At 46.7% G+C, this 20271-nt stretch overlaps 2 protein-coding genes across 6 annotated transcripts in view; one reads left to right on the top strand and one right to left on the bottom strand.

Moving 5' to 3' along the window:
- Nucleotides 1–5029, bottom strand: part of LOC135368168 (phosphatidylserine lipase ABHD16A-like) — a 37468-nt gene extending 32439 nt beyond the window's left edge. For 4 of the 5 annotated variants that reach the window (XM_064601288.1, XM_064601290.1, XM_064601291.1 and 1 more), the window contains exons 1-2: nt 4835–5029; nt 1092–1160 (exon numbers count right to left, since the gene is read on the bottom strand). In XM_064601288.1, coding sequence (XP_064457358.1) covers nt 1092–1160; nt 4835–4921 — 156 coding nt within the window. In that variant the 5' untranslated portion in view covers nt 4922–5029. The remainder of the gene's footprint in view (nt 1–1091; nt 1161–4834) is intronic. The other variant, XM_064601289.1, reaches the window with a different exon arrangement.
- Nucleotides 5030–5354: 325 nt separating this feature from the next.
- On the top strand, nt 5355–18692 carry LOC135368165 (RNA helicase aquarius-like). The gene is made up of 5 exons (XM_064601284.1): nt 5355–8085; nt 12050–12820; nt 14905–15075; nt 16989–17228; nt 18407–18692. Exons 1-5 carry the CDS (start codon nt 5446–5448, stop codon nt 18650–18652), a joined length of 4068 nt encoding a protein of 1355 aa, XP_064457354.1. The 5' UTR covers nt 5355–5445; the 3' UTR covers nt 18653–18692.
- Nucleotides 18693–20271: the final 1579 nt, after the last annotated feature.

The raw sequence follows: 20271 nt of genomic DNA, 5'->3' as shown, positions 1-20271 counted from the left end.
ATATTTTCAAAACACTTTTTTGTTGAAACAGGACGCCCGAAGATGCACATCTGATGCATCCTGGAACACTAATTGTCGCACTAAATGTCTGGAATCCACGAGAATCGGCTGGAAGTTATGTCTTGCCCACAACAGCGACAGAAAAGCAACTTTCACCGTCACTCTAATCATGCAGGGTACACAGCAGTGGGAGCAGACGGTGCAAAATGAGGGGCAAATGGAAGGAGGTCGCAGGTGCTCCCTGCAGGCTACAAAATTTTGAACCAAACTTAAAAACCAATTGAAATTAATAGAAATGTGTAATCTGTTCCAAATGCATCACATAGTACTTCAGTATCACATGGTACTTGTGAGCCAATAGACGAGTTCACAAAATCCCAGAGCGCTGAGCGTCGCTTTGAACTGTGGGAGTTTACTAATACGAAAGAAACGGTTTACCTCCAAACTGTTCCGATATTTCTCCCCTACCGGTCCGTTGTCCACGACGTGTCAAGGTCAGCGAAAGCGAAATGTGAAGGGTTATTCTTCGCTCTCCAGCTCACCAAGCACCCAGGGTGCAATGCGTGCGCAAAGAGCACTGGGAGTTTCTGAACTCGTCTAAGACTATCACACTCTACTTCTCTTATCAGAGGGTGTCCCAAAGCACTGGGATCAACAAAACATCAACCTTAGAAATTGAATAGTAAGAAAAAAATTGAGATGTGAGAGCTGATGCTTCGTGTGTGTCATCACACGGGTGAATTGTCCATGAGACCGTATAAGAACTCTGGTCATTAAAACTTGTACTCTTATTTCACCGCACAGTCCCTTTGACTTGCGCAACAATGCATGCAAACACGAGTGAGCTCATTAGTATCAAATAAACAGTACAAGATGACTAGTAATAAAATAATAAACAGTATCAAATAAACAGAACAAGTTCTCCAGATCTGTGAGGACAGACAAACACAGTACCTCAGAGCACTTGTTGTCACACAATGCTAGTGCATGCAGACAGGTCATAAGAAGATAGGAATAGCTTAGAAATCTCTCAAGGAGCTCAAACAGCACACCAAGCAATGAGGCAATGCAGGTGTACCGACAACACTTACGGCAAGACTTACAGAACGAATTAAGTTATCACTGTAGCCCTCTACGCTGTTGGGTTCGTACAACCGACCCTGAAAGGAATGACAGGTATTAGTGCACAACCCTCAGAGACCTCCCTAGATGTAGTAAAGAGCAGTGATTTATCCAGAACCCCCCCCCCCCCTCCCCCTACACCCGTTGCCTTTCTTCCCTGCATGTCACCGACGTGGCGGCATGTGCAATGATGTGCAAAGCTGTGGCAATGTAAATGATAATGATAATATTGACCCCTCCTTAGAGCACGGCACGGGCCGCATTCTTAGGCCCAAGCCCGGCCAGAATCCAGCCTTCCTTTGATTTACCCGCCCGTGCGCGGCTCGACGGCTCCATACCTGATCCAAAGAATTTCTAGGTTTCCTTGCCCAGGCCCAGCCAGAGAAATTTATAGGATACCCGTCCCAGTGTAGCGGGCTGTGAAAGTTGCCGTGCATAACTAACAGTGGGGTAACACAGGCTCAAGTCCGACCTAGGCATGGTAATGTACAGGCCCGTGCCCATAATGGTCCAACCCGAGCCACGCCCAGGCCCGCAAAGAGAAGGCTTTACCTGGCTTGGGCTTTCGGGTAAGCCCGAGCCCATGCAGTGTTCTACTCCCACCTCGTCCACCGCTGTTCATGCAATTCTGGATAAACCACTGGTACACAGCCTCACATTTTGAAGCTGAACATGGTAAAACCTGTTTCTAACACCCAATTCACATCATGGACACTTTTGGTGAAACCCAGTAGGCACCTTAGAACCTAATGTGCGAACTGCTGGCACTTATACAGGTTCTGGTGAACACCAAGTATTTGCACTCAGCTTTGCCTCTTTGCACTTCACGTGTGAATTTTCAAATTTTTTCCTTTCCCTTCTGTGCTTTCGCACGATACTACACGATGTTGCCCGTTTTACAGCTCTGAACATGTAACCGGATTTTTACCCACCTGCACCCCACACCCCCTACTACAACAAACAGTAATATACCATCTAGCAACACTTAATATTACTATGTCATGGGTAGTTAACTAGACTAGCAGCTAACAACTATTAGCTATAACTACTTCCTACTTTTCGTCTTTGCCTTCAGCTTGCTCCAAGGCCCTCGCTGCGGCTCACTGACACTGGGGAAGAGCTCTAGGCAGAAGGCAAGGAAGGCCACTAGGAACCTCATCAGGGCCACATTGTGCCTGACATACCCCATCCCGACCATACCCGCACCCCACCCGATACACATGAGACATCCACACAGAGTCAAAAAGACACTGCTTCCATGGACATCCGAAACGGGTTGGAAGAGACCGAATATTGGGCCCTATATCTGTCGATTGAGAGCAGAGCCTCGAACCGAAAAGTTTTTCGGTTTGTTCCGGGTACGGCCATTATCGGTTCGTTCAACCGTTTCAGAGGCTGCAAGCCGGTTAGAGGTTCTAATATGGAACGAAATTATAGGTAGCCACTAAAAATGATACAAGATCTCTTATTTACGTTTTTATGAATTCATTTCAGTTTTTTCGACCAACAGGACTCTCTTTCATTCCTTCCCCAATCTGGGCAGGCAGACTGCTCCAACCCCCAACCGCATACCAACCCGAACCGGTATCCAGAACAGGTAACTGAAGTTTTATATCGGTTCAGTCCCGGTTCAGCTCCAAGATGGCGCTAGTAATTAATGTTCAGTTCCGGTTCAGTACCAGCTAAAAATTACGTTTAATTCCGGTTTTCGGTTCAACGCTCTGATAGACAGCGTACAATCAGAATCTTGGAAATAAGTTAGAGTGCCCACTGTTACACTGATTTCACTTCAGCTGCACTTGCCCACTCATTAGTGCTAAGGGCCATTCATTGGGAGCATGTAGTGCAGTGTGTCCTGAACCATAATTGTATCTTGCTTCTAGAAGAGACAGCGCCCTGTTTGTCTCACTTGTTGTCCTTCTGCCTTTTAGCGCTTTTAACTCTTATCACGTATCCTGCATGTTTGTCACATGTGGCGGCAGAGCCAGAAAAATATTTGGGGAGGTGCCCTATGTATGGGGACTCGGCATGGGAGAGGAGTATGCCTCTCTCGTTTCCCTCTCCCAAACGCACTACCAAAGGTACCATTTGGGGGGGGGGATGAACACCCAGACCCCAGCGGTCATATCCAATGGCAATTGCCATGGGTTGCATATTCAGAAAGTTACAAAATTCGGGTTAGCATGGCGCTTGCACAGACCGCTAATGCGAGTGAATGTACGCAATATAGTCGCAGATTGTTATACAGCGGCTAATTATGGTGTGCAGAAGTATGGCAATAAAAGAAGTACAGAGTAGTGTCGGCTGCACTGGTGATATTTTTGGCTTTAAATGCACACTTCTAAGCAGATGGTACGCAATTATGCAAATCATTTTTGGTACATAGAAAGAATCGTGAGAGTAAAGTAGAGAGCCAAATAAATAGCCGGTTACGAAGAGCAGCGCGAGAAAATCTTGGTTTATGGCAGAGACAAGATTCCAAGGAAATTTTGCCGCTCTTGACATTGTTTTTATGTGCATGGAAGACAAAATAAAAAAAAGTAATGAAGTGCAAAAAGATGAGACTGGTTATGAATATAGATGCGCTGCATTGCACGCATTGTACACTAAAGATAGGTAGCTAGTTTCGTTAATTAACTACCTCTGCTATGATGTACTTAAACAAGTCCAAAACTACAATATCATGAAGCAAAACGACGAAAAACCTGAGACAATGAGCGAAAAGGAACACTCACAACACGTTCTCGAACGTGCTAGCATTGCCTCGGTTTAACCCCTTTCCACCCAATAGGAGGTTACTAGGAGGGCAGGGGTTTGTGTCAGGTTTGCTGCATTTGAGATGGTGTTGTGTTTGTTCCTTTTTGCTCTTTGTTTCAGATTTTTATTCGTTTTAGAATGTACCAGCTCGTCTGCACCCTAGTACTTTTACCAGTAGCAGTAGTTAGTAGTAGACAGTAGATACAGGTGAATTAAAGAAACAGTTGCTGTCCATCTCTGGTATTAGTATTTACAGGTACAGCATCAAAGTACCTTCATCCCCGAAAAACGGAGCAGTTAACGTTTTATAGCCGCATAAAGAGATCGTGACACAATGAATGTTGCAATAAGGAACGAAACCGACATCGGCTCGGCTCCCCTGAGTGGCGAAACGAAAGAGCGACCGTCTCGTTTCCGTGAAAAGTGCAACAGCGCTGATAGCATACTTCTTCTTTGTAGGGGGTAAGAGTTGTCAGCCACACTCAAGTACGTGCCGCTGCACATAACGTGCGCATCATACATGTCAGTGATAGAATTCGTCCGTCAAAAACGTGCCCTGGTGGCAATGAAAGGCCCGCGTCACCGATAATTAACTTTTTTTCCTGCACAGCTGCAGCAAGGTCACGGCCGGGGAACAGGAAAGTGTGTTTTTATTTACGCAAAAGCGAGCACCCACCCTGTCGGCACAAAAGTCCGTGTTGTAATATGGGAGCATAGAAAAGATTGCTGTCGGCCGTCAACGTCAAAACATTTACACAAAGTTGCAACGCGGAACAATCATGACGCGTTCACGTAATCGGGGGAGCACCGCACAAGATTACCTCTGAACATCTTAAAACGTTGCAGTTGGAAAGAAGCAAAGATGCCGTGTAAAATATCATTTGGTTTGTTTTAGAAACGTGAACGTCGATCACTCGCACGAATATCGTGATACGAGTCCTTCTCGGAAACTTACCTCTCTGTCGCCTGCTTTGTGAATTCTGTATAGTCTAGGACCTTTGAGAAGCCCTATCACGAATCGGAAACCTGGAAATTCAACCATATTCAAGCTGCTTGTACGACAGCAAGATTATGTCTTCTACAGCGGTGAATGACTGGCACGACTGGAACGACCGCTAAAAACCACTGAAACTAGTTGGCTTTCCGTGGATTTCGTGGTCATGGCATTTTGGCTCGCCTTGGCTAATTGGCTTTAGAGCTTGAAACTGTGAAATTGTATTCACAAGTTTCATGGTACAAAATATTTTTATTTCGTATTTTACTAAGTTATACAAATACACTGTAAGGGGGTACTAAAAACAACGTTTAACTGTGAAGATCTAAAACTTGGATACGGTGTCCACATCTTTATTATGCTTCACATTTCACGCTTTATATGATAGCGCAAACATGGCGCAGGTGGCGGACGATTCGTCGTTTGCCGCACGCTCGGAAACAATTACTCAGCTTGCTGAGGATTATTGGGTTCCTCACAACAGATCATCATGGCTAAAGTACGATTCCGAGGTGGTTGTCAATGTCTACCAGAAAGAAATTGCCGGATCCGGCTTTTCCATCAAGAAAGTGATGCTCCTGGAGTTCAGTCAGTACTTGGAAAACTACCTGTGGCCGAACTATGACCCCGACACCTCATCCGCCGAACACTTGATGTCACTGGTTGTGATGGTGAATGAAAAGTTTCGTGAACGCGTTCCGGCGTGGCAGACCTTCATTAGTGCCCCCGCACATTTTCCAGGTTTCTTCAGAAAAGTCATGGAGAGCGCCCTGGATGACAGCTTTCGCTTCTCGTTGCGTGAGAAAACTGCTCTTATCGTGTTTTTTATTCACTGCTTCAACAGCATGGAAGTCAGCCTGATAAGACAACAAATTCAGAGGCTGGTGTCGCTTTCAATCTGGAGAACCCTATTGCTAGAGCGCAGAGAGCATGAGTTCAAACGTTTCCCGAAACTTAAAAAGTTCTGGGCGCACATAGAGAAAAATGACAAGAAATTAGACGAAGATGCCTTTAATAAGATTACGTACGAACGGGAATTCCTGTCACAGCTCATCAAACACTTTTTCAAGCACTTGGATTCTGTGCCAAGTAAACACAGTGTTCCGGAACTCGACAAAGCCGCAATGGAAACTGTACATTACTGTGAAAGGTTCCTCGAGTTGATGATCGACCTCGAGGCATTGCTCCCTACGAGGCGTTTTTTCAACACCGTCTTGGACGACTCCCACCTGGTGGTTAAGTGTCGTCTGTCCTCCCTCGCTGACAGGCCCGAGGGTCGGCTGTTTAGTCAGCTACTCGACCGGCTCAAATTCTATTCCAGGTTCGAGATCAACGACCAAACGGGCGAAGAACTCTCGGACCACGACATGATGCAGATACACTACGACAGTATTACTGCCCTCCAAAAGGCAGCTTTCAAGAGCTTTCCAAATCTTCGTCCGTTCGCTCTCTCCAACGTAGCGAGCGTGGACACGCGCGAAAAGTTGCTCAACCATTTCGGATCGCTGAAGACGGAAGAATTGCACCGAATAGCCGCGTCCCTGTTCCTGGTGGCTCCGCTGAAAAAGTCGGACGAAAAGTCTACATATGACCACGAGTTTCTGCAGGAGCTGCTCATCTCTCAACACGAAAAACGGCAGTCCCAACTCGACAGCCTCAACGAGATGCCGCTCTACCCGACCGAAACCGTCGTCTGGGACGAGAACGTCGTTCCTTCCGAGTACTTCTCGGGCGAAGGTTGCCTGGCGCTGCCGAAGCTCAACCTGCAGTTCCTCACCCTGCACGATTACCTGCTGCGCAACTTCCACCTCTTCCGCCTGGAGTCAACCTACGAGATCCGCCAGGACATAGAGGACTGCGTGAGCCGCCTCAAGCCGTGGAAGACGGAGGAAGGAGGCGTCATGTTTGGCGGGTGGGCGAGGATGGCGCAGCCCATCGTCAACTTCGCCGTCGTCGAGGTCGGAAAGCCCAACATCGGCGAGAAGCAGCCGTCGAAGGTGCGCGCGGATATCACGCTGAACCTCAACGTCAGGAGGGAGATCAGGGCCGAATGGGAGGCGCTGCGCAAGCACGACGTCTGCTTCCTCGTCACCGTTCGGCCGTCGTCCCTGCCCGGGACTCCGTACAACTACAGGGAGCCCTTCATTCCGCAGGTCGGCCTCACCTACGTCCGCGGATGCGAAGTCGAGGGCATGCTCGACAGCAACGGCCGCGTCGTCGAGGAAGGCCCCGAGCCGAAGCCCGTGCTCCCGGGAGAAACGCGGACGTTCCGCGTCTGGTTGGACTGCAACCAGTACAAGCTCGACATGGACCAAAACGTGAAGGGCGGGGAAGACATCTACGAGACGTTCAACATCCTCATGCGGAGGAAGCCCAAGGAGAACAACTTTAAGGCCGTCCTGGAGACCATTCGGGACTTGATGAACACCGAATGCGTCGTGCCGGACTGGCTCCACGACATCATCCTTGGGTACGGCGATCCGGGTGCAGCTCACTACTCGAAGATGAGCAATCAGATCGCCACGCTCAACTTCAACGACACCTTCCTCAACGTCGACCACCTCAAGGCCAGCTTTCCCAAGAGCGAAATTAGGTTCGAGGTTGACGACCCGACAAAGTTAGTTCTCCCTTTCAAGCTGACGTTTAACGGCGTCGAGCGCGGAGAAGACGCCGAGTCTAAAAAGATGGATGTCGACGATGCGGAAGAGGAGGCGACGGAAAAAATCGACGTGACGCCCTTCGTGGTCGAGAGTAGGAGTCCCTACCTCAGTCAGGTGGCGAAGAAGAACGCGGTGCCCTTCACCCCGACTCAGGTCGAAGCGATCAAAGCCGGGATGCAGCCGGGACTCACGGTCATCGTGGGTCCGCCGGGTACGGGAAAGACGGACGTGGCGGTGCAGATCATTTCGAACCTCTACCACAACTTCCCCGAGCAGCGGATATTAATCGTGACCCACTCCAACCAGGCCCTCAACCAGCTCTTCGAGAAGATCATGATGCTGGACATAGACGAGCGTCACCTGCTCCGTTTGGGACACGGCGAGGAGGCCCTGGAGACGGAGAAAGACTTCAGTCGCTACGGGAGAGTGAATTATGTTCTAGGGAAACGGTTGGAACTGCTGCAGGAGGTCAGCCGTCTGCAGGAGAGCCTCGGCGTAGGGGGAGACGTGGGCTACACCTGCGAGACCGCGGGATATTTCTACCTGTATCAGGTGAGTATCAGAGGTGGGCGTTTGTCCTCACGAGCCTCGCCCTCACCTCAATTTTTTGTGAGAAAACTTTTCCTCACCTCACCTCAAAAATTTTAAAAAAGATTTTCCTCACCTCACCTCAAAAATTTTAAAAAAGATTTTCCTCACCTCACCTCAAATATCGTGAGGTGAGGGTGAGGAAACCCTCACCCTCACACGCCCTCGTGAGGGTGCCCACATCTGGGTGAGTTTAATGTCTGGCCCAGATTCTTGTTCTCGGGAATATTTTCTTTGTGCGGCTGTGCAGAAATGGTTCATGATTTTGAGCTCTGATCTGCACTTTCTTTCTTTTTCTTTTTTTTTACGCTGTTTTTTTTTTTTTTTTTTTAAGCGGTCAGTAGCGTGGATATCTGAAACCAGTGGATAATTACGAGCGAAAATAGATCAAAAGCCAGGAGACATGTTCATAACAAATATATTACGCTGGCTTACATAACAAAATAAAAGCAAAAATACGAGGACCAGGTGGGGCAGGAGTGGAAGTCCCCCCCCCCCCCCCCCTTACTGTATCTTTTCCTGGAGATGCACTGTGTGGGTGTTCAGAGGTTCTTATCGTGACATCTGAGAATAATCATTACGACTTATGACTAAAGAGTCGCTATTTTCATGAGCGACCCTGGAGTTCCGGGGGGAGGGGGAGTACGCCCATGGTTTCAGAGTTTTGCAAACGTCAGGGTTAGAGCGTATGAGCACGTTTTGTAGTCACCACAGCAAACAAAAAAGTGTTGTTCTCTCGAGCTCATGCAAATGCTCACGTGAATGTTAACTTGTGCATCGCAACTTTTTATGATTTACTTGTGTCTCAAAGTTCCAACAAGAACTGTCTAATTCCTAGAGACACTGCGCTTCCAACGTAGCCGTTTGATTGCTTGCAACGCTCACATACTACGGGACTGTCAGAGGAGAAACTCAAAAATGGTATTACTTGCAGACTACTATTCCGTAACACATGTAATGCCTCTCTTCTTAAAGTAGCGCAGAAGTCATTTTTAACACTCAGTTTTCTTCCTATAAAACTGTTAAGTAGGCCAGTAAGATGCACCATGCGAAGTAATTTACACCACAGAGTTATAATTATCGCGGAAATTGAATTTAAAATACGCCACAAAAAGTGACCGTGCGCCACGGTGGTGAAGAGCAGTACCAGCCTGTGATCTGCCTGGAACCTCGCGCTGACGTTATAAGGAGAACGCTCGCTGATTGGCCTAGAGAAATGTTGTCTGCTACTCCGCTGTCGTCTGCTACTCGGCTGTTCGGGGTTCTGATAAAGCCTTTTTCCTTGCTCGGTAATGCTTCGGTCGCTCCTTCTATCTCCAATTCTCCGGGAAAACTGGCAAAACAGGTTTACGGCGGCAAAGGGACAAGGCGCTGACCCCCACTGACCGGCAAACCAGAACGAGTCTCCTTATGCCGTCATCGATGACGTGGCATCATACCTCCTCATCCTCATTATAGCTGGAGTGGCGAGTTAAGGGTGAAGGCGCGGAGCTATGTTTATGTGAGTTTTTTTTCTGGGAAACAAATTGCACACATCAAAACCTTGCACGCTATTCGGTATAATGACACACACACTTTCATCAGATGTCTCAATCTGAAATTTTTTTGGATGGCCCTCTGTACTCCTTTAAGCAACTAGGTAACCACTGCTTTGCCTTCTTGGATTCTAAAATGCCTCCTTCGTTCGCTCGACTCACAATGCTTGTAAACAAACTCCGACAATGGAAACGTTTTGCCTACTCCACTGAGTTGAACTGCACAGTATGAGATGACCAGCAGACAAAATTAATTCCTTTTTCATGAACCTTATCATTAGGGCCTGACTTTTTCGGGTTTTATTTTTGGCCAAATTCGGGGGGTAAATATCGGGTGATATTTTTCATTCGAAAATTCGGGTGTATTCGGGTTAAATCCCGTTACGGCATATTCTGTCGTCAGGAATTCGGGTGCATTCGGGTGATTTTTTTTGTTTAATAAAAATTTGTCTTAACATGGCACTAATGTTTAGCAATGTTATCAAACTTTATTTTAATGCACGCTTATGAGTGTGCCACGCGACCCGGATGTTTTCGGGTAGATTCGGGTTAAACCCGAATTTTACAGATTTTGTTCGGGGGGTAAATATCGGGCGGATACGGGTTTAACCCTAAAAAGTCAGGCCCTACTTATCATTAAGAGCTGAAACGGATTAACATAATTCCGCTGACACAGCAGTCTCCGTACTCACTTTGCTCGGGAGACCCGCACCCGTCCGTCATTTTGGAAGGTAGGGGGCTCCACCTACAGTTCATTGGAGTCGCGAATACTTCTTGCCGTTCTGAGCTATGCCAACGCCACCTAGATACAGAAGGCCTGCTTATTGCCTCCTCTTCCTCCTTCGCTGCATGGACATATAAAGTCAGAATTCGTCTGCTACAGCGATTCGCCGTTCTGCGAATTCAAGAACTCGCAAATGATTGCAGCTACCACGACGAAAAACCCGAGACTGGGAAAAAGACGCAAAACAGACGACACAACACAAAGTCTCGTCTGTCAAAGTCGTGTCGTCTGTTTTTCGTCTTTTTCCCAGTCTCGGGTTTTTCGTCATGGATCTTAGCCACCAGCTCGCTTGCTTTTTAACCATTTTATCTGGGTTGCAGCTAACTTGGAACCTGTAGACGTGAATCTGTAGACAAAAAGTGCAACACGCTTTCCAGAAAATCAATCTCGAGAAAGATATGGGACCGTTTTGCACTCTATTTTAAAGTTGTCCCGTTTAGTACGCGGGGACGTTCAATCACTACTCGCAGACGACAGTGGTTCGTCTCCATGGCTACGACCGCTGAAAGCACGTTCGTGATTGGCTAAGGCCGTTGAAAACACGATCCCGATTGGGCGACTCTTACTTGCTACGTCACGTCGACGAAGGAGCAAGCTTTCTCTGTCTAGGTGGTGTTGGCCATGCACAGAGCTAGCTGCAAGACGCCGCCATGAACTTGCAAGAATTCACATTTTTCGGTTCAGGTTACGGTTTCGGTCAATTGCAGATGGTGAATTGTGGTTGCGTTCCTGTTACGGTTCTTGAAATAATTTGCGTTCCAAACGGTTTTTGATTCCGTTACGGTTTCAGTCCCTATCTATAAGACTTCACCCTAATTTTAACCATGTGAATTCTGAGAGAGAAAAAAAAAAGGTATTTTCCTGGAAGTTATCTAACTTAGGTTGTGTTGCGCAGAGTTAACTAGCAACTTCAGTTTCTGCTTATTGTACCCTTGTACCCTTTAGGCACGCTTTCCCTTGTTTCATCAGTTTATTGTACATCAGTGTAAAAAGTGACATACAAAACAACACCAATAATAAAGTGCATATACATAGTTGATTATGCGCACGTTACAAGCAGCAACTAGGACTGCAGGGCAAACTCATAAGGCTGTAAGATATTTCGCATTCCAGAATAAGTTGGCACTATCTAACGAGAAACTTCCAACAATTCCCAATACCTAACACATGCACAAATAATTATAAAGCATAAAAGTAAAGAGGTAAAGTATGGACATCCTTTCCAGGGTTAACCTGTTTCACATTCGCTTGCGAATAGACCTCTAACCGAGAAACGCCATCATGGCATTGGTAGACAGACTGAAACTGAAACAAATCGGAAGGGGATGTCTGGGTTCCACGAATGGGCACTTGTTCACTGCACCCTATTGAAAGAAAAGTATGACTGAAGGTCGCGTCCCTTTCAGGGACCATCATAATCCCCCCAAGACCGTAACTTTCGGGCGCGACCTTGTTCGTCCCTAGCTTTCAGCCTAGTTCAACTCTATCAAATCGGTGGCGCTGTCGAACGCTGCGACATCATCTGTTTACAAACAGGGAGAGGTCTATCGATGTGGTTCTTCCTGAAGAAGGTAAAAAAACGTCGTTCACACACGTCGCACCGTTGCAGGTGATATCCCGTTGGGAAAAGTTCTTGGAAGCTGTAAAGACGGGAGACTCCTCTGCGCAGAGTGTACAGGAGCACTTTCCCTTCACCAAGTTCTTCAGCAACGCTCCTCAGCCCCTGTTCCACGGAGAACGCTTTGAGGACGACATGGAGAAGGCCCAGAGCTGCTTCAGATACCTGCAGGACATCTTCACGCAGCTGGACGAGTTCAGGGCCTTCGAGCTCCTGAGGAGCGGCCTCGACCGGTCGCGCTACCTCCTCGTGAAAGAGGCGAAAGTGATCGCCATGACCTGTACGCACGCGGCACTCAAGCGGCACGAGCTCGTCGACCTCGGCTTCGAGTACGACAACATCCTCATGGAAGAGTCGGCGCAGATCCTGGAGATCGAGACCTTCATACCGCTGCTGCTCCAGAACCCGCGGGACGGCCACAACCGGCTGAAACGCTGGATCATGATCGGGGACCACCACCAGCTCCCACCGGTGGTGAAGAACATGGCATTCCAGAAGTACAGCAACATGGAGCAGTCCCTCTTCACTCGCTTTGTCCGGCTGGGCGTCCCCACCGTCGAGCTGGACGGGCAGGGTCGGTCGCGGCCCAGCATATGCGACCTCTACAACTGGAGGTACAGGAACCTCGGGAACTTGCCTCACGTGACCGTTTGGCCCGAGTACCGGACAGCGAACGCGGGGTTCCACTTCGATTACCAGCTGGTCGACGTCGGCGATTTCAACGGCGTTGGGGAGTCGGAGCCCAACCCTTATTTTTATCAGGTGAGACCGGCGAGCGTGGATGTGCTTTTCGTTTTTTACCTGCGCGAATAATGTCTTATTTGGTTTGAAATCTAAATCGCATATTGGATGCAGTATTTTTTATTTTTTTTATTCAGAAACCCAAAGGACCGTGATGGTCGTTACATGGGTAATACAAAATTGAAACACAATACAGTACATGCTGTACATCATTAAGAACACAAATTACTACATTATTAAGAACACAGAAACACAATACAATATGTGTTATGTAATACGTTATTAAGAACACTGAATAAATATTACTATTACTCGCTTCATACAAGTTAGAGTACATTAATTATATTAAGAAAACACGATGACGGAAGAGAAAGTATTTGGATCGACATAATGTACATTCCAAAACGAATATATTCGAATAAGTCAGAGGCTGGACTCATAAGCCCAAATATGCCACAGGAGAGGATATACAACAAAAAGGGAGGGCTGCTTCACACAAAAGTCTGTATGCATATATGACATACATGTACTGTATATCCATGTACTATGTGCTACATATGTGCTTGGTTCACCTATGTAAGTATCTAAGCTTTGGTTATGTACAGTAAAACCCGTGGATAACGATATCCCTCGTAAAACTGATGGTTTATGATTTTAACTGCACGATATACATTGTTTCTATGGGGAAACGACCGGTGTACAGCGATGGAGACCGCGGTTCCGAGTACTCGTATAACGATGTCGGACACTGTCCTGTGCGCGTAACCTCGATAAAGATACAGCAGAATCTCGATTATATGAATCTCATGGGGTAGCGGAAAAAATTATTATAATCCAAAATAAACCAATAATAAAACTAATAAACCAAAATAAAAATTCATTTTCCAATACTGTCAGTGAAAGAGGTCAGAAAGGTAGAGCACATGCTTTCCACCCGCAAGTCACGCGACAGTGTTCTAAAGCGAGCTTCTCCTAAAGCAAGCAGGCGTTAGGTGAAGCCGACTTACGGAATTGTACTGTGTAATATTGCCAGAAGTTGTCCTGATATGTTCCCTGGTTCCCTCCACGAGTTCTGGTCGCTGTTTTCCCAAGCCAGTGTGATGTCGCACAGCTTCGCGTTTTCTTTAGCATCTGTTTCTTTTTCTGTTGCTGCACGCGGGGTGGCGCGCGACTTTTCGAGGATGCGCTATTTAGGTCAACGATGTACCCCGTATAACGATGGAATTCACGATCACCGTTAATATCATTATACGCTGGTTTCACTGTACTACAAACATATTCTTATTTGCGATGTATTAGTAATTTTCACGAATCGCTCATACGGTCGCTTGCATTCAGTTGTTATTCACGTGTGTATTTGATTTCACAATTCAGGCAGTTTCCTTTCACGGGATTGACATCAAGCTGTGTTAGGCGTTCGGTCGGCTCGTGTTTCCTGGCAGTTCTTGCCGTGGGTCTTTAAGGTACTTGCTACATTTTTTTATTTTTTTTAATTCCGTGTTAGCGCCACGAAGCAACTGTGGCTATGAGCGGCGTATAGACGTGGACAGATGGAGAGAGGACAGCAGGAAGGAGTGGGGGACAGGGGGATTAGTATGCGTCCTGGGCCGACTTCAGAGGAAACTGTGCCGACATTCGTCTGGAAAGTCTTCGGAAAAGCCAGGGAAAACCTCAAACAGCACAGCCGGTGACAGGATTCGAACCCGTGTCACCTCCCAGTCTCGGCGTGGAAAGCGATCATCCTAACCACTATGCCACGGGAGCTGGTGTACTTGCTACATGACACAATGTCTGTAACAGTTTAGCCCCCCAACACCAATTTTCTCACCAGTGAAAATGGTGGTCCAGGAAGACTTAAGATTACTCTTTGTACAGCCCTTGTACCTTTGGAGCACTGTTGTTTGCTGAGGCCGCACAGAAAGGTGTTTTCCGTGAAGAATGTCTATGAAGCGTGACCAAACCGTTTCCACACTTAATGATGTGCTCACAAAATTAACGCGCACAGTACAACGGAGGGCACGTCCTGGAAGACAACGGGCCTGCAGGACCGTGTCTGTGTCGTTTCTGGCTCTGGACATTACGTTGAATAAGGGATTTTCTTGCAGAACCTCGCAGAAGCAGAATATGTGGTGGCAGTGTTCATGTACATGCGTCTCTTGGGATACCCAGCAGAACGCATCTCCATATTGACCACGTACAACGGCCAGAAACACCTCATCAGAGACGTGGTACGACAACGCTGCGAGTCAAACCCGCTGATTGGCCGACCTCACAAGGTATAATACAGCCAATGGTATTTAGTGGTAAGAGTGTTGATAAAAAAAAGTAGAGAGGAGCTGCTAATGTTAAGGCACTTCATGTGTCACTTCCTTCCATGTATGGTGTTAGAAGGAATACCGGATACCCTGCCAGTTCACCAGGGATTTTTCCTGCACTTCCCCATGCCCCCCAATATACCCCCCCCCCCCCCCGCCCCCAGAAAATCCTGCAAAACAGGCTGAGATAACCCCAGAATAGGCCAAAAATGCCCAAAATAATAGCAGGTATTGGTAGCATGCATCACCACAAAATTTGAACATTTCCTGATGTAAAAATCTTGTGCAAGCACCCACAGATCATAGTGTATGACAGGGGAGGGTGTCTAATATTTCAGGGTCAAAGCTATTGCCTACCCTCGGTTTGCATCATTGTCACTTCGGGTAAAACGCAGAAAATCCCAGGGGATCAGACTTGACAAAGCACAAAGGCAGCCATTACCGCGGGCTCATGTGAATGCCAAATATGTCACACCCACCTCTACCTCTCGCCACGTTGTTTGTTCTTTTTATTTATTTCTCCTGTCCTTTTATCGAAAAAAAATGTTCTTTCACTTTATATCACCAGACTTAATCCTGTTTTGTGACTCCAAACATAGCACTTGATTTTTAGCTTCTATTTTGAAAAGAACACAAAACATGAAAACAGAAGGGTCTAATATACAGTATGCATATAGGTCGAGGACCTGCTCATCCCTCTAGCTCCCTTTTTCCCCATTCGTGAAGGCGTACCTTCATTAGTTGAGCTTCAGCTAGCAGGTAAACAAGTATGAGGTTCACCATGTATGTTCCAGTAATGACCTCAGCCACAGGATACTTCGTAGCAGACGACAGGGATAATGGTGTCGTCTGTCATGTGTGTTGCATGCCGCTCCAGTATTTTTGCACCATCCGAATGTTCAATGTAGGGCGCGGTGGAACTTTTGCCGGCCGCGTGTCTGGCAAGTTCCCCCTTTATTGGTCCGGTAGTATGACTCCTTTTCCGTTTACGGCCTCTCATGCGCAGACACACACTGTCTATCGTAACCAATGTGCTCGTATTGGGTCGTTACACTGCTTGGTAGGCATGTTGTACGTGCATAATGTAAAAAACCCCGAGACTAGGGAACACGAAGGGACAGACACAAACACGAAGTCTCAAAGTCCCCAAACGGGTGGTTTTACCCTTCTTTCACAAAGTGTCTCACAACTTGTTAGCCGTTGCGAAGAAGTTTCAAATCAACATCGTTTTCAAGAACAACTTCCGTCTTGACCGCCTCACGCCTTTCGCCAAACCTGAAGTTTTTTGCAAGAATCACCGGAATAAATTTGTCCCCTGTTCTTCAAACGTTGTTTACCAGATCCCCTTAGCTTGTGGTTTCTGTTATATTGGCCAGACAAAACGTTGCTTAAATGATCGTTTGAGAGAGCATTCTTTAAAAGTAAAAAATAAAGCCTCAAACTCTGAAATTGCAAAACATTTGGAAGAATGCTCAGATTGCTTCCCTCTATGGGATGAAACAATTGTAAAGGCATCCGAAGTGGACCCACACAGAAGACTGTTGAGAGAGACACTTTTCATAACTTCTTGTGGGAACTGTGTCAGCAAACCTTCCGTAATCTTCGGTCCGGCCTTGAACAGACTGCTCGTTCCCCCGAAATGACCTTCTATTTTGTGCTCAACTGGTGTTCCTTTCCCTTCTGTTTGTATATATTTCTGTTTTGTGAAGTAAAATTTTCAGCTGTGTTTGAGACTTCGTGTTTGTGTCTGTCCCTTCGTGTTCCCTAGTCTCGGGGTTTTTTACATTATGCATCATCTTCACCAGCTCGCTTGCTTCCTAGCCATTTTTTCAATGTTGTACGTGTTTCAACTCGGATCTACTTCATCCCCCCAGGTGACAACCGTAGACAAGTATCAGGGGCAGCAGAACGACTACATCCTCCTGTCGCTGGTGCGGACACGCGCCGTGGGTCACCTGCGAGACGTGCGTCGCCTTGTAGTGGCCATGTCTCGCGCTCGCCTGGGGCTCTACGTCTTCGCACGGATTGCTCTCTTCCGCGACTGCTTTGAACTTGCCCCGACTTTCGGCATTTTACTGAAACGTCCAACGAAGCTGTGGCTAGCAGTGCATGAGGTGAGTGCTTGAATGAAGTATGAGTAGAGCCTGAAGTTTTAGGGTTTTACCCGATTCTTCCCCGAATTTGCACCCCGAATGGAAGGTTGCCTCTTTAGGGTGAAACCCGATTTTTACCTGGCAAATTGCCCTCACTGGGATGTCTGTAGGAATGCATTAATTTACTTGTTTGGCAGAAAAATTCAGTTACATCACCATTTGTACCAAACCACTACATTTAGTTGAGTAACTGGGCCCGATTTCTCCCCGAATTTAGCATACTGGAAGTTTTTCCACCCGAATTCGCATGAATTTGAGCATGTTTATTTACCCGATTTTTACCCTCCGAATTTAGAAAAAAATATTTCCCAAAAACTTCAGGCTCTAATTATACCGTGCCAGTCGCATCTGCACACATACGCACACCATTGTGGTGAAACAAAAGCAAAAAGAAAGTACATAGAAGGACATGCACTTCACAATTAGGGGACTGATGCGAAGCGGCCTTTCTCAGCCGCGAGATTGAAAGCTATCTCGCACGTCATGATTGTGCTCTGCACTCATATTTATTGCATTGATCTGTCCCAGATCTTGTAATCTGAATTTCTACCCATCCTATTTTTTTCAAGCCCTTTCGTGCTCCTTTAATGATGCATTGCTAGGTGGTAAAGCCTCTTTTCACCTTCTGATTTGTACCACTTAAGCTAAAACCTGAAAGAAAAAAAAAATGAACATGGCGAAGTGTCAATTCAGCCACCAATATGGGCACCGAAGAATGCTAAGCAGAAATAGGGCATTGAGCACAGCTGTTCCGTATCTCGTGTTCATAAAAAATGCGAGGGCTGCTTCTTTTTTTTTAATGTTTCACCCCAAAATCTACTTTTCCACCCAAAATCACCCGATTTTACCCTGTTTTACGGTTCACATAAACAAAATACAGAAACCGTGAAATCTTCAGAAAATCATCAGAAATCTCCAGTGTTGGTTTCTGTATTTTGTTTATGTGATCTACAGGACTTGACTCCCTTCTTCTTATATGCTTTTGTTTTACGGTTCCTGGAATAGAACCCGATTTTTACCTCCCGATTTAAAAAGAAACGTAAAACCCGAAAACGCAGGGCACTATGCACCGCGCACATGAAAACCCTAAACATGCATCTTTTCTTGCACTGACGTGGCATAAATGTCTGCTCTTTCAGGGTTACCCTTCAGCTCGCCCAAGCGATGCACCACCAGGGGGCGAGCCGTTCATAGTTGAAGACATGACACAAATGGCACAATTTGTCTACGAGTTCTACCAACGCAAGGTTGACAATATGGCGGCGCAGCTGAAGGCAACAAAGCCTGTCTCAGAGAAACCAGCTGCGCCCCCAGAGGAGGAGAGCAAAGAAAAAGAGGGCAACCCTGAAGAAGAGGAAGATATTGCGGAGCCTGCTTGTGAATAACTGTACATAATTATTAATAATTATAATGCATAATTTTCCAGACTGTGCCCAATTTTTGAGCTTAACCGAATTATAGCATCAGCTAGTCATTTACGTGTTGGGTTACTGCTAGCAAATATTTTTGCAGTACAGCGGTATCTGTGTACAGCGGAATTTGCCACGACTAAAGAGGTCTTGAAACCATTTCCAAACGTTTGAGGAAATAATGTTGTAAATACTGTGTATTGATTTGTCTGCTAAACATGCATGTCAAAACGCTATTCTTCTGCAGTTTCGCGAAACGAAGCTATTGATCTCCGAATGTCACGTGCTGGGCGAGCACCTCCATTGCTGTCAACTGTTCACCTCCTTTCCCGTTTCTGTAGTGACCTGTCAGGGTTGAGGAACGAAGTGCATACTTTTACGTTTCCACGACGATGCAGGTGGCCAGAGCCGTAGCGATGGAGGGGCAAGAGGGGCAGCCGCCCCGGGCGCCCTCGGCAGATATTTCGCCCTGCAATACTTCTTGTTATAAAGACTCCTGATTTCGTGGGAGATTTATGCCACTTGAGGGCTGTTCTCCGCCATGGCTTGCGTAGTTCACATGAGTCAGTAGCTAACGTCGTTAAGGCCTCTCTCGCTCTTGGTCAGCAAAGTCAAGGATAGTCGTCGTAATGTGTCGTGGACGACAGGGTTGGTTCGGTATCGGATTGCAAATGATATTTTTCCGGGGAAGGGACGCTTGAAACAAAAAGTCGATTGGACACCGTTCTTTCCCTTTCACTCGTACCACCGAATATCTGTCGTCAAAAAAGCCGAAATTTGTAATCTCTAAGTCTCGGGATTTGGCCCTGCCCAAATTTTGGCCCAAGATTTTGGGACACGAAATTATGCTCAAATCCCGGTATTTCTGGATCCCGGGGCTCCGAACCCTAACGTGCGCCACTTGTGGAGGACCGAGCCCTGGCAGCTGTTGTGTGTTGCGCAATGGGGAACGCTGCAGCTAGCGTCAAACTCGGATGCGGTTTCCGACCTCCTACAGAAGCAAGGTTTTCCTTTTTTTTTCTTCTTAGGTTTTTCCTAGGTTTTCCTTTTCCTATTTTTTTACGTACAACTGTACCTGATGAAGGACGGACTCCGTCCGAAAGCTCGTTTTTTAGTGAAATAGATGTTTCAATCTCTTTCAATACTTTTTTTTTAACTGTAGACCAAGGAAGGCTTTATGAGTCCGGACACGTTTCTGAAGTGGACAATGTTTTCGAACACCCGGGAGGGGACAGTGCAGTGATAGCAGCACGCCTTTTCTCGACCAGTCTTCCCGTTACAGGTTCATGCATATCTCAGACGTAGGTCTTGCGGTTTTTAACATTTTCCAAAAAATGTCGAAAGACACCTCCCGAATGATTTTTTTTTTTTCAAATTCGGCATATTCCGAAACAAAAACAGAAAGAAAGAAATTCATAAATCCAAACATTCAATGTCATGTCAGCTGCTGTTCCTCGAACGGAAAACCGAAATTCCCGTTGGAATGCCCCATTTATTGATCATAGGCCGAGCGTGGCACAATCTTGAGACAGAGCACTTGCTTTGTTGTACTTAGCGCTTATAGAACTATGACCTCAGTATGGTTGGGAGGTTGG

Source organism: Ornithodoros turicata, chromosome 9 (genome assembly GCF_037126465.1).
Source record: "Ornithodoros turicata isolate Travis chromosome 9, ASM3712646v1, whole genome shotgun sequence".
In the NCBI taxonomy this organism is placed as follows: Eukaryota; Metazoa; Arthropoda; class Arachnida; order Ixodida; family Argasidae; genus Ornithodoros; species Ornithodoros turicata.
This window is presented reverse-complemented; position numbering and strand designations above follow the sequence as displayed.